The sequence below is a fragment of the Schistocerca serialis genome, chromosome 5, assembly GCF_023864345.2.
Source record: "Schistocerca serialis cubense isolate TAMUIC-IGC-003099 chromosome 5, iqSchSeri2.2, whole genome shotgun sequence".
Lineage (NCBI taxonomy): Eukaryota > Metazoa > Arthropoda > Insecta > Orthoptera > Acrididae > Schistocerca > Schistocerca serialis.
The window spans coordinates 503,214,897-503,239,542 of record NC_064642.1 but is presented as its reverse complement, the minus strand read 5'-3'; the positions used below and the strand labels follow the sequence as shown (position 1 = coordinate 503,239,542).

The 24,646-nt window shown below is 39.1% G+C and overlaps 1 protein-coding gene across 1 annotated transcript in view; it reads right to left on the bottom strand.

Annotated features, from left to right (window-relative positions):
• LOC126482031 (2-amino-3-ketobutyrate coenzyme A ligase, mitochondrial-like) overlaps nt 1-19,816 on the bottom strand; it is a 154,286-nt gene extending 134,470 nt beyond the window's left edge. Inside the window, exon 1 of the mRNA XM_050106003.1 lies at nt 19,808-19,816. Coding sequence (XP_049961960.1) covers nt 19,808-19,816 — 9 coding nt within the window. The remainder of the gene's footprint in view (nt 1-19,807) is intronic.
• Nucleotides 19,817-24,646: the final 4,830 nt, after the last annotated feature.

The following is a 24,646-nucleotide window of genomic DNA, read 5'->3' as shown; positions in this document are numbered from 1 at the left end:
CCTAGGAACCTGAAAAAACATTAAAATATCTCCAACCTAACTGCTACAACTTCATTGTCTCAGTGTTGGTCACAGGTGCCTAAGACAATCTGGTATCCTCTGACCTCTAATCATACACCATACATAAATATGTAGGTCAGTACACCATAAGATAAGGTGTAACAATAATAAAATATGTGGAGCAGTCCCTTCTGAAACACTCATTAGTTGTTATGAAAACTGTAAACCACAATATCTGAAATGCCACATGCTTTGATGTACCAATGTAATATACATGAAATCAAAGGGGAAAAAAAAAAAAGAAATGCAAACTGGTCCTTGACCTCGATGATGCCAAATCATAAAGTTTCACACTGTAAGACACTGCGTATGTGAAGACTAACCCATAATAAAAATCTACAGCCTAAGTAGACACAAACAACTCGATAAGAGTTCCAGGCCCTTATTCTAGTAACTGTGCGGCATGCCCTGATAATAACTACTGACCCTAAAAACTTCTATACAAACTCCGGAATGCATAATGTGCTACAGAACAAGTATCCTTGGTAATTATGATACGGTGACTGGTAAAATAAAAATCACAGCTGAACTCATTATCAAAATGATACCATTATGGCAGGACAAGAACTAGCAAAATGCCACATGACAGGCCGATAAAATACTCATAAACGTGGATCAGAATTTGTTAGAGAAATATGAACTGAATACTAGACAGAATCAATTAGGACTGTCAATGAAATAACATAAATCCAGAATATATGGCCTCCTACCTGGTTTTTCTAGATGCATTTTCCTTTTGCAGTTATGGTAGCTTCATATATAGTCAGACATCTTAATAACATTTACAAGAACCAGATGATGGGTAGTATGGACTGTTTTGTCATATATTCTGCATTTATGTAATTTCACTGACAGTCCTAATTAGTTCTGGTCAGTACTAAGTTCTTATTTATCTATGAATGTGGAATGTTGTGTTGTTTTAATGATTTGGTTAGAAAGGAAAGAAAGTTGCTTTTTAGATGTCCATTACTTTTACACATGATGACAACCATGTGTTTTGTGACTGCAATTCAGGCTTATTCTGTTTTTATGTTTTATACGCTTGCATATTTCTGGAATAGAGCAGGGAAAAAAATTGGAGGTTTTTACAAATGTGCTGTATTGGTACTATGCAGAATATTGCTTTAATGTTAATACATAATAATACCACAGTTTTATGTGTTGATTGTTTTATGGTTGTTCAGTTTTTAAATATTGGCATTGTGTTATTGTTATTTGGTAAACAGGGCCTGAGGGCAGCAGTAATGTGCTGCCAAAACTAGTTGTATGATAGAATAAAGACATTCTCAAGATACAGCTGTGGTGGTACTTTTCTTGTATATACCATCAGCTCAAGTCTCTCATCCATGCAATAAGACAGCCATCAAAAAATTCTATATATGAAGACCTGTTTGGTGAATCTATTATCGTCCACTCCGTAAACATGTTCAAAAAATAGTAATCTCCTCTTCCTTATTTTTGTGATATGTTTTCTATTTTATGATAAATTACAATGTTGCTTCTTAATTTCCAAAATGCTGCATTGTTCTGAGGGCCTAAAATTTTCTGTATAATTCTTCTTCGTAATATTTCTAATTTATCAAGCTCATACTTCAATACTGAGAGATTTGCTAGTATACAGGCATTCTGGTTTCACTACTGGTGCCATAGTGATTTAGTTGAAGTTTCTTAAATAATCACTTTTGCTGGGGTATTCTCAGTTATACTACACACTGTGTTCATCTAGTGTATTCCTTCTCTACAGCATATTTTTCTAAACAATTTTCTTGAATAGGCTTTCTTTTTTCAGTTTGTTCAGTGTCTTATTAAACATTTTGGAACATTTTTATATTTGTCATACATCTGGTTTTCTTTGCAAAGGTTCTGAAGCCTCTCATGTTGTCTTTCTCCTCCAGAAAGTTTACTTTTACTGTTGCATTTTTCAGACTTTCAGAAACTCTGCCAAAGTAATATACAAAGGCTAGGTAATTGATTGCAGCACTTTTTCTCTGTCTCCCTAGCATGCGTGGCAACATTTTGCATTCTTTTAGTTATTTGTCCCAAATTCCAAATTTTCTCCATGACACAGTAGAAAAGAAGTGGAGATAAAGTATCACCTTGCCAAGGACCTGCATTTATCTTGTAAGTTTGAGATATCTCACCTATAAATTTTACTTGACAGTGTCTGTCAGAGTTTTTCAGATTAGGCTTAATAACTTAGTTTTAACTCCAAATTCATGGGTTATTTTATCTAGGGTTTCCCTATCAATAGAGTGAAGAGCTTTGATAAAATTAATAAGTGCTGTAACTATATCTTTGGAGTTGATTAAGCAGTGATGCATTATGGATTTCAGGTTGAAGATCTGTTCTGAGAAAGATCTTTCCTACCTAAACCCATTTTGATATTCACCCACTAGATAGAGGTGCACCGACTGTACTCTGTTAAGTACTATTTTTGAGAATATATTATAAGTAATTGATAAAAGGAATATACCTCTGTCATTGTTAACATTTGATTGTACCTTTTTGTTACCTTGCAGCTACTTTCCTTTCTCCTGGGATCTTTTCTGTTTTCTATCTTCTTCAGAAAGTCTTTATAAACTTTTAATTTTTGGCACAGATTATGTTAGAAGCTCAGCTATTACAGGGTTTTCTCCACTAGATTTGTTATTCCTTAGAGTATTTATTACTCCCCTAATTTCTTCAACGGAGAACGGCTGAAAGCAAGGGGAAACTACAGCCGTAATTTTTCCCGAGGGCATGCAGCTTTACTGTATGATTACATGATGATGGCGTCCTCTTGGGTAAAATATTCCGGAGGTAAAATAGTCCCCCATTCGGATCTCCGGGTGGGGACTACTCAAGAGGATGTCGTTATCAGGAGAAAGAAAACTGGCGTTCTACGGATCGGAGCGTGGAATGTCAGATCCCTTAATCGGGCAGGTAGGTTAGAAAATTTAAAAAGGGAAATGGATAGGTTGAAGTTAGATATAGTGGGAATTAGTGAAGTTCGGTGGCAGGAGGAACAAGACTTCTGGTCAGGTGACTACAGGGTTATAAACACAAAATCAAATAGGGGTAATGCAGGAGTAGGTTTAATAATGAATAGGAAAATAGGAATGCGGGTAAGCTACTACAAACAGCATAGTGAACGCATTATTGTGGCCAAGATAGATATGAAGCCCACACCTACTACAGTAGTACAAGTTTATATGCCAACTAGCTCTGCAGATGACGAAGAAATTGAAGAAATGTATGATGAAATAAAAGAAATTATTCAGATTGTGAAGGGAGACGAAAATTTAATAGTCATGGGTGACTGGAATTCGAGTGTAGGAAAAGGGAGAGAAGGAAACATAGTAGGTGAATATGGATTGGGGGACAGAAATGAAAGAGGAAGCCGCCTTGTAGAATTTTGCACAGAGCACAACATAATCATAACTAACACTTGGTTTAAGAATCATGAAAGAAGGTTGTATACATGGAAGAACCCTGGAGATACTAAAAGGTATCAGATAGATTATATAATGGTAAGACAGAGATTTAGGAACCAGGTTTTAAATTGTAAGACATTTCCAGGGGCAGATGTGGACTCTGACCACAATCTATTGGTTATGACCTGTAGATTAAAACTGAAGAAACTGCAAAAAGGTGGGAATTTAAGGAGATGGGACCTGGATAAACTAAAAGAACCAGAGGTTGTACAGAGATTCAGGGATAGCATAAGGGAGCAATTGACAGGAATGGGGGAAATAAATACAGTAGAAGAAGAATGGGTAGCTTTGAGGGATGAAGTAGTGAAGGCAGCAGAGGTTGAAGTAGGTAAAAAGACGAGGGCTAGTAGAAATCCTTGGGTAACAGAAGAAATACTGAATTTAATTGATGAAAGGAGAAAATATAAAAATGCAGTAAGTGAAACAGGCAAAAAGGAATACAAACATCTCAAAAATGAGATCGACAGGAAGTGCAAAATGGCTAAGCAGGGATGGCTAGAGGACAAATGTAAGGATGTAGAGGCCTATCTCACTAGGGGTAAGATAGATACCGCCTACAGGAAAATTAAAGAGACCTTTGGAGATAAGAGAACGACTTGTATGTATATCAAGACCTCAGATGGAAACCCAGTTCTAAGCAAAGAAGGGAAAGCAGAAAGGTGGAAGGAGTATATAGAGGGTCTATACAAGGGCGATGTACTTGAGGACAATATTATGGAAATGGAAGAGGATGTAGATGAAGATGAAATGGGAGATATGATACTGCGTGAAGAGTTTGACAGAGCACTGAAAGACCTGAGTCGAAACAAGGCCCCCGGAGTAGACAATATTCCATTGGAACTACTGACGGCCGTGGGAGAGCCAGTCCTGACAAAACTCTACCATCTGGTGAGCAAGATGTATGAAACAGGCGAAATACCCTCAGACTTCAAGAAGAATATAATAATTCCAATCCCAAAGAAAGCAGGTGTTGACAGATGTGAAAATTACCGAACTATCAGCTTAATAAGTCACAGCTGCAAAATACTAACACGAATTCTTTACAGACGAATGGAAAAACTAGTAGAAGCCAACCTCGGGGAAGATCAGTTTGGATTCCGTAGAAACACTGGAACACGTGAGGCAATACTGACCTTACGACTTATCTTGGAAGAAAGATTAAGGAAAGGCAAACCTACGTTTCTAGCATTTGTAGACTTAGAGAAAGCTTTTGACAATGTTGACTGGAATACTCTCTTTCAAATTCTAAAGGTGGCAGGGGTAAAATACAGGGAGCGAAAGGCTATTTACAATTTGTACAGAAACCAGATGGCAGTTATAAGAGTCGAGGGACATGAAAGGGAAGCAGTGGTTGGGAAGGGAGTAAGACAGGGTTGTAGCCTCTCCCCAATGTTGTTCAATCTGTATATTGAGCAAGCAGTAAAGGAAACAAAAGAAAAATTAGGAGTAAGTATTAAAATTCATGGAGAAGAAATAAAAACTTTGAGGTTTGCCGATGACATTGTAATTCTGTCAGAGACAGCAAAGGACTTGGAAGAGCAGTTGAATGGAATGGACAGTGTCTTGAAAGGAGGATATAAGATGAACATCAACAAAAGCAAAACAAGGATAATGGAATGTAGTCTAATTAAGTCGGGTGATGCTGAGGAAATTAGATTAGGAAATGAGGCACTTAAAGTAGTAAAGGAGTTTTGCTATTTGGGGAGCAAAATAACTGATGATGGTCGAAGTAGAGAGGATATAAAATGTAGGCTGGCAATGGCAAAGAAAGCGTTTCTGAAGAAGAGAAATTTGTTAACATCGAGTATAGATTTAAGTGTCAGGAAGTCATTTCTGAAAGTATTCGTATGGAGTGTAGCCATGTATGGAAGTGAAACATGGACGATAAATAGTTTGGACAAGAAGAGAATAGAAGCTTTCGAAATGTGGTGCTACAGAAGAATGCTGAAGATTAGATGGGTAGATCACATAACTAATGAGGAAGTATTGAATAGGATTGGGGAGAAGAGAAGTTTGTGGCACAACTTGACCAGAAGAAGGGATCGGTTGGTAGGACATGTTCTGAGGCATCAAGGGATCACAAATTTAGTATTGGAGGGCAGCGTGGAGGGTAAAAATCGTAGAGGGAGACCAAGAGATGAATATACTAAGCAGATTCAGAAGGATGTAGGTTGCAGTAGGTACTGGGAGATGAAAAAGCTTGCACAGGATAGAGTAGCATGGAGAGCTGCATCAAACCAGTCTCAGGACTGAAGACCACAACAACAACAACAATTTCTTCAACACTGTGTGGTGAATCAAGGTCTAGTTTTTCGTGAATCTGTGGAAAATCTAATTTACAGTGTGACTCTGGGCAACCAACAAAAGGGTTCCAAGTGTTCTGCTAGTATTTCAAAGCTTTCAGTATTGTTAAGGCAAATTTAACCATTTTCATATCTGAATCAAATACCTGGGGATTGATAATTTTTTAAGTCATCCCTAAAGGACTGACAGAAATTTCTGTAGTGTTTCTGCTAGCTGTGAATTTTGAAATCCTCTTTTAATTTTTCTTTGTAGTTTGAACAGCTCATAATGCTAATTCTTTTTAGAGAATTTCCATTTCTTCCACTTTCTCATTCTTTCCATTATGATTTCCTCACATATGGCATTCCTCCATGCTTTCTGTTTAGCTTTAACTGATCCTTTTTTTAAAAGTTTATTAGTTTTCTTAATCATCTTTGAGTTCTGTTAGGCAGAAATTTACAAATTTGTAGAGTAATATCTCCAGGTATTTGTGAGAACGCCTCTGAAATTATGAAACTGCCACACAAAGAAATATGCAAACTGTACAAATGTATGAGTACAGCTGCTTTCCATGTCTACAATGTGATTTTGAAAACATCTCCACGGCAACACCTCCTCACAGCTCTATAGATGGCTATTGTTTTCACCCTCAGCCATTTGTGCTTCATAGATGAAAGTTGTCAAAAGTACTACCAGGTGTCAGGAATTTCCTTAAGTTCAGTCAACTGTAGGAGTGTTTTAGTAGTAAAATATATATGCATATTACAACTTCATGCATTATGTGGCATTTTTTCATGCATTTCAGTGTTAATGATATCACATTCCTTGAACTGTTTGTTGTACAATGCTGTATTTGTATAGGTACATTTAGTGGCATACATGCATACTCTCTGTGAAGTACAGTGTGAACAGAGTTAGTAGCAAAGAAGTAATAACTTTAAACATCATGCACAGTGTGACAATGTATCACACATTTATTGTTAATGACATTGTACCTCTATTGTATTCCTCCACTTCACTTTATCATCTTTTTATACAGCTTCTTTATGCCCTAATCTTAAGTTCAAGTCAATATCTGCTTATTGGCTTTAAATATTTCTCTGATATCCGTTTTATAACTGTTACTAAGAGTGTGATATCATTTCTGCACTACAGTTATGCCCTAGTTGTATTTCCTATTTCATGTCACTCAGAATACATCTGTGGCATCTATCTTCTGTTCACTTAATAATGAAGAAGTACATTTTTATTCTTAAATGTAAACAGTGCTATCAGATTAGGACTGATGCCCGTCCCAATTGGCTGACTGCTGCCTACAAGGCAGTATGACGAGTGATTTGTGTTCATTGACATGTGACCAGTGTATTGCAATCTCTTCGAGCCATTATTGCTAGTACTTGAATCCTGATGATGCTGTTGCTTCTGTATTCAAGTAGCTCATCATATGGCCTCACAAGGCTGAGAAGACCCTGTTTCACACCTCTCTTTTGAAGCCAAGTTCTTCTATACTGGAGGCACTAATGCTAACCATTTGGCTATGGAGGCTACATTTTCACATTCTACCAGTGGTCCATTATACAGTTATTCCTATACTTTCTTCTTGTTAAGTGTTCATAGGAATTAAATATGCCAATACTGCAAGACTCTCTTATCTGATGTTCCACAGAGAATAAGCAGTTGGAATTTTATACCATATGCATTTATATGTAAACAATCATCTTAAATGAGACAATATTTTAATAAAGGACCTGAACTCAGTCACACCATTTGTAGATAAGAGTCTGAGTAAACAGTATTGTGACTGGCCTGTAGCCAAACTTTAAAACCAGTATTGTGCTATTCCAAATTAAATTATTTACAGGCCTAGGAATACTGTAGATACATTCATTTAAATAACTCTCCATTCTCACAGTATGTAATAACTGTTACACTTTAACACTGTAAGCATATTTACTTGACTGTTAAACATGTAGTAACTATTATGCCTTAACATTATAAGCATATTTACTTAACTGTTAATTATGTAGTATCTGTATAGCAAAACTAGAAAGGCAACAGCTTTTTTCTACTACAAGGTGTATGGTGATGAACAGATGGAACAAATAAAAATGATGTGTATCTCAGGAACAAGTGAGTTGAATCTCATGGGGCTCACATGGCAGTAAAGAGGCTGGGCAGTTCACATAGAAAGGTGTATGTGAGAAACATGGACTGTAATTGTTCACATCAGTTGAGTTGTAGTTACCAAGATGAGAGGAAGTTTCACATGCAAGAGAAGCCAGTGTGTTTTGTGGCTGGCTGAAACACAATTGATCATACTTGTGCGATGGCTCTAACACACTGAGCTTGGCTGAGAGCTGCTGCTCACAACAGTATCTTGCATTTTGACCAGCAATTACAGCAGAAAAACATTTAAATCACAGATCATATGGATGGCTATTGATCATGTACAGGTGCCATTTGTAAGAAGTTCAAGGAAATTGATTTGCGCCATGTATACATACCAAAAACCATGTTGTGAGATATTCTACACAAATGTTTGCATCTATGGTGACACGTATTGCAACTACTACATGCTCCTTACACAGATGAATGTCCTTGTGGCAAACAGTCGGCAGTGTTGGTTGAATATACCTAGTATGACATCTACCAGTCAGCACAGAAGAGTTTTGTGGAAAAAAGAACAGACACATCTGCAAGGTGTGGGAAACTGAAATTCCACATTTGGGCACAAGTGTAATAGCCCTAAGATGGATATGTGATGAAACCTACTATGGACTGACACCACCAGACAATTCTTCTGTAATGTATGTGCAGTGATTAGAACAACATTCTTCAACATTTTGGAGAATTACTTCATTCCATAACTGCCACCAGGCACCATTTTTCAGCAGGGGGGCACCCTGCCACTCTTCACCAAGAGTGCGCATTCCTTTTGCGATGAGAAATATCTGGGCCATTGGGTTGGGAGAGGCAGATCAAATCTGTATCCACTACACTCACCAGACATGATACTACTGGACATCTTTCTGTGGAAGTTTGTGAAAGAACATGTTGATGGCAATCATTGACAGTTTCTGCCTGACCATTTCACAAAAACTGAAAATGTAGATGTGAACAAGATGAGTGTATTGTGCTGAGTATCATACTATGGCCACAGACTGGGACAAAGCAGCTATACCTAAAGCTTGACTATGAATTAAATATTGTTTATGTGAATATCTACCACTCAACAGCCCAAATAAACAGTGAGTGGTCACTATTACACCTTACACTGGTTTATTCTGCCCAGGTCTTTCTGAATGGTATTAGTATCCTGGTCAAGCTTGTCATTGGCCATGTTTGGTGATGATCATGTCCAGACAGAACACTCAGCATCATTTGCAGAAAAATTGGTATTTGATGTACTTGCATGTCCTGTGACTAATGGGACAGGAAATATTGATTACAGAAACAATGTGGTCATAAAGGATAAAGATAGATACAACAGGACAAGACTGATACTAGGATTTGTTGAGTAGATGTCTAAGGCAACTCTCACATTTGAAATTGCAGACAGTATTGCTTGCAGTTTGAGTTTGATGCAGTTGTTAATAGTAATAATAGTTAGTCATATCTTTAAAAACATTATCCTGGAGCAAAGACAGCTCATTAATTAAAATATCTGGACTCCTTACAAAACCCAAAAATCATGGCCATTGGGTATAGGATTATTGGGTCACATGGGTGTCCGACATGTTACACAAATATCTTGAAGCTACAATGTGTGGAGATATGAAGTGGAATGATATTCCTAGTTTAGTCACAGCAAAGGGCAGACTGTGATTCAGTTGTAGGGTACTGGGTTATCATTTTTCATCTACAAAGGACATAGCTAACAAATCACTTTTACAGCCCATACTCAATTCTTGTCAACTATTTTTGGAACACATATTAAGTCAAACTATCAGGGGAAACTGAATCCACACAAAGAAGGTGACTACAGGTTTATTGGAATTCCAAGTGAATGGAACAGGAACAGAAATGCTGAAAAGTTCAATGGCAGGCGCTTGAATAAGTCACTGTATGTGTCCCAAATGGTCTCAGAATATTTGAGCATCCACCTTTCAGACCAGAGTATATAAATATTCACCTGTCTCTACTGTAAACCACAGGAAGATAACAATGAGAACATTCTAAAAGTTTACAGACTAACATAGATAAGCCACAAATACAGGGTGTTAATAAAGTCCAGGAACACTTTCAATTAGTTATTGCACAAGAAGCAAGCAATTTACAGATATCATACATATGTCATTTTGAAGAGAAACATGTATACCACCACAGCATAGTTTGGTAATTTGCCGATAATCAGCACTAGTCGAAAACATGGTGAGTTCGCAGGCAGAGCGAGCTTTCTGTGTGTTGGAGTTTGACAAGAACAAGTGTGTTACAGCTGTTCAATGATTGTTTAGAACCAAGTACAGTAAGAACCCACCAACAAGGAAGGCCATTTACCATTGGCCCAACAAATTCGTTATGATAGGTTGCTTGCGTCCTGCAAAGAGAAGCGGATGTCCCAGTGTGAGTGAAGTAAATGTGGAGCACATATGAGAGACATTCATAAGGAGTCCAAAGAAATCAGTGTGTCATGAACTAGAAATGGCTCCAATGACAGTGTGGAAAGTCCGGTGACAGACACTGTCTATGAAACCATTCAAACTGGAGCTAGTGCAAAAGCTCAATGACAATGACAAAGACAAGTGTTCTGAGTTTTGTTCACAGTTGCAACAACTGAATGAGAATGGGGATGGCATTGTTGATTGCTTAATTTTTAGTGATGAAGCCACTTTTCACACTAATGGGAAAGTGAACAGTCATAATTGTCGAATCTGGGATAAAAAGCATCCATCCACACGAATGCATTGAATTTGAGCGTGATTCCCAAAAGGTAAATGTTTTTTGTGCCTTTTCATGTCGAAAACTCTATGGGCCATTCTTCTTTGCTGAGAGCAGTGTCACTGGATATTACCACTTGGACATGTTACAGCAATGGCTGATGCCTCAAATGCAATCAGACTCTCCGTTCATCTTCCATCAGGTTGGGGCTCCACCCCATTTTCATTGTGAAGTTTGTGGGTACCTGAACACAGAGTTGCCACATTGATGGACTAGCTTTTCTTCAGAAGGGGAAAGATGTTTCCTGAAATGGTCTCCCCGATCACCAGATCTCACTCCGTGTGAGAGTATATTACTAAGTAGACAAATCACTATGTTTATAAGTTGTGATAAAACGGTTTATTTTGAAAGGCTTGACCCCCCAACAAATATGAAAGAAGAACCAATACATCATCAAAGGAACCTTCTCAATCATTTTTATGTAATGAATTAGGTTACCAAATTTATGCATAGTCAAGCATCCTTGCAGGATAACGAGCAATCAGAATGTCCAAAAAACTGTGTGAACAACTAGATTATAGTATAAATTCACAAGGCCATCCTCAGTTATCTTCAACTGACTGTGCTCAGTGTATTTGAGAGTAACATATCTTTTTGCTTGATTGGTGCCACAATTAACCATTAATAATAAAAAATATTTTTTAAAAATATTGTAGGAACAATGTTGACTACCAGTGGCACAACATGCAGCTGAGCAAAACATACTCAGTTTCAACTGCTACTTCACAACCTGAGGCATCTGGATCCATCTCTCCCCCACCAGCTTCTCTGAACTACACAGAAGGGAGTTATCCTTACAGCACATTCTCTGCTCTCATAACCTCCTGGTCTCAGCACTAGATAACCCACTGTCCCTGTGCCCTTCATCCAGCAGTTTCCCCTTCCTCCAAACATGGAAGATAATGAGCAATCAGAATGCCCAAAAAACTGTACAACCAACTAGGTTATAGTATAAATTCACAAGGCCATCCTCAATTATCTTCAGCTGGCTACGCTCAGTGTATTTTAAACAAAGATTGAGAGTAACATATTGTTTTGCTAGACGAGTGCCACATTAACTTTAACTAATAAAAAGTATTTTTAAATAACATTGTAGGAAAATTCTTGTGGAATGCAAATACTTCAGGATTTGTCAAGAACAATGTTGACTACTGGTAGCACAACAAGCAGCTGAGCAAAACATGCTCGATTTCAATTGCTGCTTTGCAACACGAGCCATCTGGAGCCTTTTCTCCACCCCCAGCTTCTCTGAACTACACAGATGAGAGTTATCCTTATAACACATTCTTCACTCTTATAATCTCCTGGCCTCAGTATTACATAACCCACTGTCCCTGTGCCCTTCACCCAACAGTTTCCCCTTCCTCCATCCTATCACCCTTCCTAGCTCACATCCCCACATAGCCTTCAGTGTGTGCTACTTCCCACTGGCTGCTAAAAGCATACCTCTCAACCCTCCGTTCCATATTCCTAGCTAAACACTGGCTCCCTTTTAAGCAAATAGCCACCCACCACCAGACCCTCCACTTACTTGCCACCTTCCTATCTCTAATCACTTCAGCCAACACTACCACCAGCACAACTGGCCCACCTGCTGCAAAATAGCATTGACACTGTCAGTCTAGCCAGCACCATGTAGGCAGATAGGGATGTGTATGCATCTGTCTGAGTTTATGTGTGTGTGCGTGTTTGTGCACTCTTGGTAATTAAAGGATAACTTCCAAAGCTAGCAAGTTTTCCTTCTTTTGTGTTCCCCTATCAATGACTCAACACTGGCTTTTCAGTGAGTGTCTCCTGTAATCCTAAAGTATTTACAAAACAAAAAAATCAGTTAACATGGTTCAAAGCTGTCTAGATTCATTTAAACACAAATACTATGTCAAAGTATTATTTTTTCACATCTTAAGATTGTATTTTACCAGATAATTTTCTATTTTACTTGCAAAGCATCTTCAGTGGTCATTTTGTAAACATAGTAGCCTAATGTTTCCATGTTTTGCTACTTATAGATTAAAACAGTTTTTCTTTATAAGTAACAACATTTAGAAACATGTTACCATATTTAAAGAATGACCAATGAAAATCCTTTGTAAATAAAAGCAAAACATATTTGGTCCTAAATTACAGAAGGTGAAGATGTGAAAGAATAATACAGTTGCTTTGAAAGGTAATCATGCAAACAAAACATACAAATCTGAGGGCTGCTCCAACATTTTGTAACAGTATATGAAACATGGATTCATCATTATAAACCAGCAATGAAAGAATAGTTGAAACAATGGGAAAGAAAATGTGAAAATGCAGCAAAGAAAGAAACAATTTCATCTGTTGGAAAAATATGGCTACCATTTTCTGCAATTCTCATGCTGTCATGATCAAAGACAACAACTACAAGACAGGCTCATCTCTGGGGAATGCTACATTTCACTTCTGGACAAACTGATGGAAGCTATTTAGGCAATGAGGTTGGTTCTTCACCAACACAGTAGTGTGCCATCAAACATATCTCAGTTGGTTGCTGCAAGGCTGAATAACATTTGCTTTGAAGTTTGACCACATCTACCATCTACCATATTTCACTCCAAGTGATTATTTTGTTCCCAAATCTAAAGAGACTGCTGAGTGGGCAAAGGTTCACATAGAATGATGAGGTTAAAGTGGGGACAGATATTTATTTTGGAAAAATGAACAAATTTTACTGCAGTTACTAGAAATTTAGAAAGTTATTGTGGGTGTATCAAAAACAATCATCCAATTTGGCATGTCTCTATTCCTGAAACTAAAAAAAAACATAGATATATATGTGAATTTTTCAACACAATCCCCTTCAAGATTAGTACACTTCATCTAACGGTGGTCCAGTGACATTATTATGTTGCTGTATTGTTCCTGTGGAAGTACTGCAAAACACTCCCTTAGAGCTACATCCACTTCTGTTTAGAATGGAAAATGCTGATCAGCATGGAAGACCTGGAGTTCTGGGAAGAGATGAAGTTTTAGGGAACCACATCCGGGGAATAGGGTAGACATTCCAACACTTCATAATGAAGATCCCTCAATTTTCCTATTGCTAAAGCACTTCTGTAGAGTCTAGTCTTGATGAAAGATGACTGTTCTTCTGCAAACCAGGCCTCTTTTTCTTGAATCTCTGTATCCAAACCTATTAGATATATTACATAGTTATGGTTTTATCTTTTTGAAATAGTTAACTAATACAGTTCCTTTTACATAAGAAAACCAATGCCTTGACCTTTCTTTGGAGCTGAAGAATCAGCTTCTGTACCCTGTTTTGACTGTGGTGGGTAGCACTAAATCCATGTTTCATTCAGTGTCACATACTGACCCAGAAAACAACTTTTCTTTTTGTGGAAACACGCCACTGTTAAGAAAAATGTCATGTGTATTTGTTTCTAATCCTCGATAAGCAGGTACAGGTCTACGGAGTAGTAAAGCAACTTAAATTGCTAAATAAAAGCATGTCTTCCAACATAGACTGTATATCAATTAAGTTCTTTTCATACTATGCTGATGCAATAGCTCCATACTTAACAATCATATATAACTACTCACTTTATGAAAGATCTATACCCAAAGACTGGAAAGTTTCACAGGTCACATGAGTGTTCAAGAAAGGCAGTAGGAGTAATACAGTAGTTACAAGCCTATATCACTAATGTTGATATACAGCAGGATTTTGGAATGTATATTGGGCTTGAGCAATATGAAATACCTCAAAGAGAACAGTCTATTGACACACAGTCAACACATATTAAGAAAACATTGTTCTTGTGAAACACAACTAGCTCTTTAGTCACATGAAGTGCTGAGTGGTATTGACAAGTGATTTAAAGTTGATTCTGCATTTATGTATTTCCAGAAGGCTTTTGACACTTTATCTTACAAGCAGCTTGTAGTCAAATTGCATGCTTATGGAATATCATCTCAATTATGTGACTGGATTCATGATATCCTGTCAGAGTGGTCATAGTTTAGAGTAACTGACAGAAAGTCTTTGAGTAAAACAGAAGTGATTTCTGGCATTCCTTGAAATAGTGTTAATAGTTCTTCTGCTGTTCCTTATCTATATAAATTATTTTTCCTCTGAAATTTGGAGGCAATTTGAGCAACCATCTTAGGTTGTTTGCAGATGATGCTGTCATTTATCATCTAGTAAAGTCATCATACAATCAAAACAAATTGCAAAACAATTAAGAAATTTGTATGGTGCAAAAATTGGCAATTGACCCTAAATAATGAAAAGTGTGTGGTCACCCACATGAGTGCTAAAAGGAATCTGTTAAACTTTGGTTATATGATAAAGCAGTCAAATCTAGAGGGTTGTAAATTCAACTAAATATCTAGGAATTACAATTACAAAATAAATTAAATTGAAAAGAACAAAGAGAAAATGATGTGGGGAAGGTGAACCAAATACTGCATTTTAGTGGCAGAACACTTAGAGGATGCAACAGATCTATTAAATAGAGTACCTACATTTTGCTTGTCTGTCCTCTTTTGGAGTACTGCTGCAGGGTGTGGCATCCTTACCAGTAATAAAGTAATGGAGTACATTGAGAAAGCTCAAAGAAGAGCAACATATTTTCTATTATTGAGAAATAGGGGAGAGAGTGTCACTGACATGATACAGGATTTGAACTGGACATCATTAAAACAAAGGCATTTTTCATTGCAGCAGAATATTCTCATGAAATTTCAATCACCAACTTTCTCCTCCAAGTGTGAAAATATTTTCTTCCCACTGACCTACATAGGGAGTAATGACCATCATAATAAAATAAGGGAAATCAGAGCTCACATGGAAAGATATAGGTGTTTGTTTTTTCTGTGCACTGTTCAAGATTGGAATAATAGAGAATTATTGTGAAGGTGGTTCAACGAACCTTCTGTCAAGCACTCAAGTGTGATTTTCAGAGTATCCATGTACATAGATGTAGAGGCATATCTTGCACAAAGACTTCTTATGTGCCATTCTTCATGCAAAATGTAACCAATATATTCTTTCAGCATTCCCACAATCTAAGCAGTTTCATGCATATTCATATATGTTGATCTTTAAAGATCATAAAATGTACATTATAGATGATTTATAGTGCAGTTGCACATTTCAGATGTCCTTCACATGGATCATCTTGGACACTTCCATGAAATCATTTAGAATCAACAACCTATTTCATTATGGTGAAACTGAAGGGGAAGAAACACGATATGTTTTCAGAATGAGATTTTCACTCTGCAGTGGAGTGTGCACTGATATGAAACTTCCTGGCAGATTAAAACTGTGTGCCCGACCGAGACTCAAACTCGGGACCCTTGCCTTTCGCGGGCAAATGCTCTACCAACTGAGCTACCGAAGCATGACTCACGCCTGGTCCTCACAGCTTTACTTCTGCCAGTATCTCGTCTCCTACCTTCCAAACTTTACAGAAGCTCTCCTGCGAACCTTGCAGAACTAGCACTCCTGAAAGAAAGGATACTGCGGAGACATGGCTTAGCCACAGCCTGGGGGATGTTTCCAGAATGAGATTTTCACTCTGCAGTGGAGTGTGCGCTGATATGAAACTTCCTGGCAGATTAAAACTGTGTGCCCGACCGAGACTCGAACTTGGGACTGCAAGGTTCACAGGAGAGCTTCTACAAAGTTTGGAAGGTAGGAGACGAGATACTGGCAGAAGTAAAGCTGTGAGGATCGGGCGTGAGTCGTGCTTCGGTAGCTCAGTTGGTAGAGCACTTGCCCGCGAAAGGCAAAGGTCCCGAGTTCGAGTCTCGGTCGGGCACACAGTTTTAATCTGCCAGGAAGTTTCATATCAGTGCACACTCCATTGCAGAGTGAAAATCTCATTCTGGAAACACCCCCAGGCTGTGGCTAAGCCATGTCTCCACAGTATCCTTTCTTTCAGGGGTGCTAGTTCTGCAAGGTTCGCAGGAGAGCTTCTGTAAAGTTGGAAGGTAGGAGACAAGATACTGGCAGAAGTAAAGCTGTGAGGACCGGGTGTGAGTCATGCTTCAGTAGCTCAGTTGGTAGAGCACTTGCCCGCGAAAGGCAAAGGTCTCGAGTTCGAGTCTCAGCCGGGCACACATTTTTAATCTGCCAGGAAGTTTCATGATATGTTTTACTGGACCTCAAATGAATTTGATTGCCATGGGACATTTTTTTTACAAAAACTTAATAATTTCATGGTACCTGATTTATGACATTTCTGAGAACTTCCACAATGTGGCTTGTTGAGACGGCTGCGTACATTTAGACTTGCAGCAGATAATTCAGTGAATCTACAGAGAAGAGCAAAGCAAACAAAGCATTGAAGGAAACGTTCCAAACACAACCATATCTCAAAGTTTGTAGCACATGTAACACAACTTCAACCCTTTGCAAGAGTTTCATTAAAACTTGTTAAAGATCAAATTAACTCTGAAACTGATATCAGTCCTGCTATTCACTTGTTTAATACTTCAGTGCCCCAGTGTGGTACAATTATAACTGCAAGATTTCCGTACTACTACAATCATGAATCACTTTATCTCAAGCAGTTTTTAGACACCCGACCTTACCAACAAAGATCTTTGCTCTTCCAACAACAATGATCAAAAGACTATCTTCCCTCCATGAACGACAGCAACAAAAGATCACAAGGCTCCTCTGTTTGCTTACTCCAGAGCTTGGTCACATGAACAACTAAGTCTGTTGCTTTCCCTCATCCACATTATTGAAATTACAATTGTTTTGTATTCATTATGAAATTCAATGAACATTTTCTTAAATCTACATATATTTACAGATTCTCTTGTCACTAAGTGTCCACACTTTATCCTTTTAATTTATTGATTTACTTCCGTTCAGAAAGGAAATCACAGTACCTAGTTAAATTTGTCTGTTTTATACTCTTCATTGTCACACTACAAGACTCAAAGAACATTTCTTAATTTTTTAAGAACATAAGAAATCACATTTACATAAATTATTATATTCTAGTCTCTACAGCAGTGTTAACATACTGAAGCTAAATAATAGTGTTTATTTGCAGCATACTCTGTTTTATCACAACTTGATTAAGAATTATAAATAATGTGGTTATCAATTTGTTTTCATGCATGTTGCACAAGTTTGCTCATCATCTAACTGTGGTAACAACCTATTCATTGATGCATCAGATATGTAAATAACATATCTGCTTATAGCTTACTTGTTAAAAATGAATACACATTTAAACTTTAATAACTTCTAAACAAGGTGTTGTATAGATATTGTAATAATTTTACTATGTTTTAGGGCTTCTGCCAACTCTAAAAATGTCCTTATATTTTGTGTAGATCAAGTGTGGGCAGTTTTGGCTAGATATACAATACTTTCAATGTAACACATTCAGTTGCTATGCCATCTTGGCATTCACTTTCTTTGTTACCATGCACATTAGCCTTTGGCTTTTCCCAGTGTCATGTTCTACATCTACATCTACATTTATACTCCGCAAGCCACCCAATGGTGTGTGGCGGAGGGCACTTTACGTGCCACTGTCATTACCTCCCTTTCCTGTTCCAGTCGCGTATGGTTCGCGGGAAGAACGACTGTCTGAAAGCCTCCGTGCGCACTCGAATCTCTCTAATTTTACATTCGTGATCTCCTCGGGAGGTATAAGTAGGGGGAAGCAATATATTCGATACCTCATCCAGAAACGCACCCTCTCGAAACCTGGCGACCAAGCTACACAGCGATGCAGAGCGCCTCTCTTGCAGAGTCTGCCACTTGAGTTTGTTAAACGTCTCCGTAACGCTATCACGGTTACCAAATAACCCTGTGACGAAACGCGCCGCTCTTCTTTGGATCTTCTCTATCTCCTCCGTCAAACCGATCTGGTATGGATCCCACACTGATGAGCGATACTCAAGTATAGGTCGAACGAGTGTTTTGTAAGCCACCTCCTTTGTTGATGGACTACATTTTCTAAGCACTCTCCCAATGAATCTCAACCTGGTACCCGCCTTACCAACAATTAATTTTATATGATCATTCCACTTCAAATCGTTCCGCACGCATACTCCCAGATATTTTACAGAAGTAACTGCTACCAATGTTGTGTCCATGGACAAGCCATTCCTTGGTGACATGCTGCTAGAGGTCCAGCCTTCTTGATTACCTAGCTAGGCTATACAAAACAAACCAGCTTCCCACTGCTCAACTCTGTATGATCCTCAACAGATCACTCAAGCCATATGTTTTGTCACGCACTGAATGAAGCACAGTGTGAAAATTCTGCTGTGTCTAGTAGGAGAATTAGTTGAATTGGAGTCATCTTACTGATAAATTTGTAGCAACTACTAAACACTGATTTCCCAGTTGGCATGTGTGATAGTCACTTGCGTTGACGTTCATGTGTGAGTGCGAAATGAAGACAGAAGAATGCCGTCCTTACACCAAGCGTTTTCGCCGCTAGGGTTGTGGAGATTCGCCTGCAGCAATGTGCCACATTTGTTCTTAGAATAGCAGAGCAACTACTGATTTTTACTCTTTGTTTTGTGTAGAGATTCTGTGACTCCTGTTGATATAGTGACACTTGTACACAACTGTGAATGTGGAGAGTTAATAAATCTGTTTGAAATTCCATCTTGTCTTAAATTTATGGAAGTTCAAATGTGGGATTTTCTCACATTGTTATACCTCCCATCAGTGGTGACCCCAATATGATTTTGGCATACAGAATTAGCAAACATTGATGGAACCATCTATGGTATCATGCCTGGCAGTATGCCTCCCGCCCTTTTGGCCCCACAATCCCATATTGTGATTTGCTCAGGTGGAGGCAAGCTTTTCCTACACTGGAATAATCACTGATAACAAAAAAATTTCTTTGGTCATAAGCCAGCTTGACCAGAGATATGCTATGGAGGTCCAAGACATAATAACAGCTCCTCTGATGGAAAACGCCTATGACAGATTAAAAGCAGAGCTCATACACTGTGTAGCGGCTTCACAGGTAGACCACATTCACTAGGTATTGACTCAAGAAGAAATAGGTGACAGGAAACCCTCACAATACCTTCGCCATCTTTGCAACTATGTAGACATCAGCACTGTTCCCAACAACCTCCTGCATATGATTTGGAACAACTGTCTGGTGGCTCAGGTAAAAGCCATCATTGTTATGCAGTCAGACATGTCACTGGACGTGGTCACAGAACTCGCTGACTGCATTCAAGATGCCGTCACGCAATGCTTGCAGATCCGTACAGTAACCTTCCAGTGTTATGTCCACAATGCTTACAGTGTTGCATGGTGATTATGATGCCCCGGCTGCCAAGGTGGATCTCTTAAGTGAACAGATGGCAGCTTTGCTTTCATGTTGTAATACAAGCAGCCACAGTGGGCATAGCCAATGATGTTCAAGGAGTTGCTCCACTTAGCTCACCACATCAGAGCCTGGCCCCACAGTTTGCTGGTACCACCACAGATATGGTGAGCAGGCGGAAAAGTGTACAAGCCCATGCACATTCCCAAAATGGAACAGTGGTCGTCAGTAGGTGCCACCAACTGCTACAACACCTCTCGGTGCCCATTTATAATGGATCGGACGTCAGGAAGGAAATATCTGATTGATACTGGATCTGATCTGAGTATTTTACTGAGGAAGTCACTCCACTGCTGCAGGCCACACATGGCAGTCAACTTAGCAGCTGCTAACAATATAGAGATCCCAACTTATGGTACGCAGCATGAGGATGGGAATCTAGGCCTGTGTAGACAATTTACATGGAATTTCACAGTAGTGGATGTGGCTAAGGCGATAATAGGCACTAACATTTAGTATATTTCAAACTTTTGCCTGATGTATCTAATGCCTGCCTTGTGGACAGCCTTACTGATCTGACAACTGCTGAATATCACTGCAATACTAGAACCAGTAGCATCAAGCTTGTGCAAGTAGCAGATGAAGAGTACTGCATAATTTTGCATGATTTTCCAGCCATAAGTAGACCACCAGTAGCACCACAACAGGTGTTGCACAACACTGTCCACCATATAAAAAGTACTGATGGACCACCTGTGTAATGTCACCCATGCAGAGTAGCACCCAGATGCCTTGCAATAGGAAAGGAGAGTTTTATCTTATGTTGAAGGAGGGAATTATTCACCCATCATCCCATCTGTGGGCATCAGCATTACACCTAGTACCTAAAAAAGTTGGAGCCTGGCATACATGCAGTGATTATCAAGCGCTGAAGGCCAGGTCTATTCCCGACTGCTATCTGGTACCATTATTATGCGACTGCAATCATGCTCTTCACGCCTCAACAAATTTAGTGTCATTGACTGTGTAATGGGCTACACACAAATTCTGGTCATGCTAGAGGACATTCCCAAGATGACTATAATTACATCCTTCGGACTGTTTGAGTCGAAGTTTATGACATTCGGGTTGCAGAACGCTGCACAGATTTGGCAGTGGTTTATAGATTCCATCTCGTGTGGGCTACCTTTCTGCTTCGCATAACTGGAAAACATGTTGGTCTATTCAGAAACCAGAGAAATGCACCACAGTCACTTATGTGAGGTTTTTAAAGGGCTGGAGAAGTACGGCGTAATTTTAAACACTGCAAAATGCGTTTTGGCCAGCCTGAAATTGAATTTCTGGGCCACTGCATCACATCCTATGGTTCTGCACCACTACCAGAAAAAGTAGAGGCCATCTTACAACTGTCAAAGCCTACCACAGTTAAAGAGCTATGCAGATACCTCAGGATGCTGAAATTTTACCAGCATCACTTATAACATACCACCGAGCAGCAAGTGCTGTTAAATGCAGCACTATCAGGCACAAAGGTACAAGGTAATGTTCCCGTGCAATGGAATGAGAGTAAGGATGCAGTGTTCAAAGCGACAAAAGACAGCCTTGCTCAGGCTGCCCTACCCGCTCACCTAAAACTTGACGCTCTGCTCAGTTTTGAGGTTGACACCAACCAGTTTGCAATTGGCTCAGCTTTACAACAATGAGTAGACGGTGCATAGCAGACACTGGCATATTTTTCACATAAATTGACTCCTTCAATGCAGCGCTGGAGCACATATGATAGAAATCTGTTGGCCATCTACCAATCGATCAAGCACTTCAGGCCACAGGACGAGGGACGAGATTTCGGAGATTATACCAATCAAAGACCGTTGGTATAGGCATTCAGTAGGAACGGTGGCAAGTGCTCACCACTTCAGTACTGTCAACTCAAGTTTATAAGCCAATTCACTATCAACTTGCGGCACATTTCCAGATTGACCAACATTGTGGCCAACTGCTTATCCAGAGTATGAGGTGTTTCACAACCACTGAACATGACAGAGCTAACAGTCATGTAGCAAGAAAACCCTGAACTACAAGTAATATTAGGCAATGACAATACTTTGCTAAAATTGCAACTGGTTGACATTCTGGGCGAAACTGGCAAGATCTACTGCAACATACTGCACAGCAGATCATGACCATATGTACCAATCACATTCTGCAGGACAGTGTTCGATAACCTCTCTAACCTATGTCACCCTGGAGTGTGTGCGCAGGTTAAGCTGGTGTAAAAGAGGTTTGTATGGCTGGGCATGGACAGAGATTGTCATCAGTGGACTAGAGCTTGCCCATGCTGCCAGTTATGGAAAGTTGCACACCACACACACGCTCCAACACTCCAATAGGGGAGTTCCTGGATGTCAGTGCACATTTTTCTCACATTCACCTAGACTTGGTAGGACCACTGACTCCCTCAGCCAGTCATTGCTATTTAATGACAGTGAAGTTGGTCGGAAGCAGTACCTACTGATGACATTTTGGCAGAAACACTAGCAGCAACTTCTACATCAACAAGGCTCACCAGATTTGGCAGCCCTCTCCATATAACAACCGACAGGGGGAGGCAGTTTGAGTCTGAATTGTTCATGCAGCTAACCAAGTTCTGTGGATACTTATACCATAACACCACTGCCTACCACCCAGCTAATAGTAATGGCATGCTGGAAAGATGGCACTGCACTTTGAAGGCTAAACTGATGTGCCCCAGGACCACATGGACTTCAGCACTGTTCATTGTCCACTGGTCTGAGGACTGCATTCAAATCAGACATTGAGGCTTCACCAGCAGAGCTTGTACACAGAGAGTCACTGTGTCTGCTGGGTGAATTCATCGATGCCACAAAGATATGCAACATTAATGATCAACCACAATTCCTACATACTTTACATGAGACTATGGACTGCTTGAAACCAATGAAAGCCACTAGGCATGGGCAGCACACGACATTCGTGCATAAGGATCTGGACACGTGTACGCACGTTATGCTTCGAACGGACGTCATCAAACTGCCACTGCAACCACCCTACACTGGAGCACAATGTGTGCTGCACAGGAGTTTACCATGGACATTCTCATTAATGTCAAACAAGCTACAGTTTCAAGGAATAGAATTAAGCTGTCCTTCATGTTCAAAGAGGTGCCGACTACACTGCCAAAGATTTCGAGAGAGGAGAAGGAAGGAACTACCGTCCAGCCTCCCATTCAATGAACACCTCAACCACATCAAGATGAGGCAAAATGCATGACTTGCTCAGGAAGACACATTCATTTTCCTGCCAGGTACAGAGAAGACTTATCATGCTCTGCTCTCACCAAGAGGGCTGCTGTAGCAACTACTACACACTGACACTGCAGTCGGCACATGTCGGCATGTGCATTAATCACTCACTTCAAAGTTTGTGTGTGAGTGTGAAATGAAGACAGAAGAATGCCGTCCTTATGCTGAGCATTTTCACTGCTAGGGGTGCAGTGATTCGCCTGCAGCGACATGCCACATTTGCTCTTAGAATAGCAGAGCAACTACCAATTTTTATTCTTTGTTTTTTGCAGAGATTCTGTGACTCTTGTTGATATAGTAACATTTGTACACAACTGTGAATGTGGAGAGTTAATAAATCTGTTTGAAGTTCCATCTTGCCTTTGATTGTACAGAAGTTCAAGTGCAGTGTTTTTTCACACAGTTATACATCCCATCAAATTAATCAAAAAGTTCGGTTCAGTATGTTACACTCTTAGAAGCAGTTCTCATTTGTGTTGGCCTTAAGAGAAGAGTATTGGCTTATTTTGCATTTTTTCACTTCCTGGTGTCTTATTTTCTGGGGCAGTGCACCTAAAGTAAATAAATGTTTGTTCAGCAGAAGTGAGCAGTAAGTATATTATGAAAAGTATGCAGCTGATAACCGAACATCTCGCAGACTACTCTTCAGGGTCTAGACATTCTTATACTTACATGGCAATACATACACTCCCTAATCACATTTGTGGTTAATAACTAGAGTGAATGTAGGGAAAAAATGTACAATTCACAGCCACAAAATCAAATTAAAAATAATTTCATACAGACTATGTACTCTATCCCTATCTGAGATTCAACATGGTGTTTTATATTCTCATTCAAAAGTCTAGTAAGACATGAGGTAGGAAATTTAGAGCCCCATATATTCAATAACAAAGTTAAAAAATACTTAATTAACCACTCTACAATTTCTGAGAATATCTGAATTCTAAATTGTAAATTCCACACAAGTTAATGTTTACATTAAACAGAAGTTGAGCATGCCAGTATACAGACAACTGAGAGTGGTGTATATTAAATTATGTTAATGCTTGGTTTGAGGTATTAAACAAATACAGCAACAGAACAGTATAAGTTTAGCAGGTGAGTGGCTCTCTGTCAAATCAGAGCTCTGTTTCTTTCACAATATACGTAAACATATATAATGTAGATTACGAGGAATATTAGTAATTATCAAGTCAAGCTGATTAGTACTAATCGAAATTCATTACTAGTATACTTTACAGGAACAGCTTAAAGTAACTGCAAT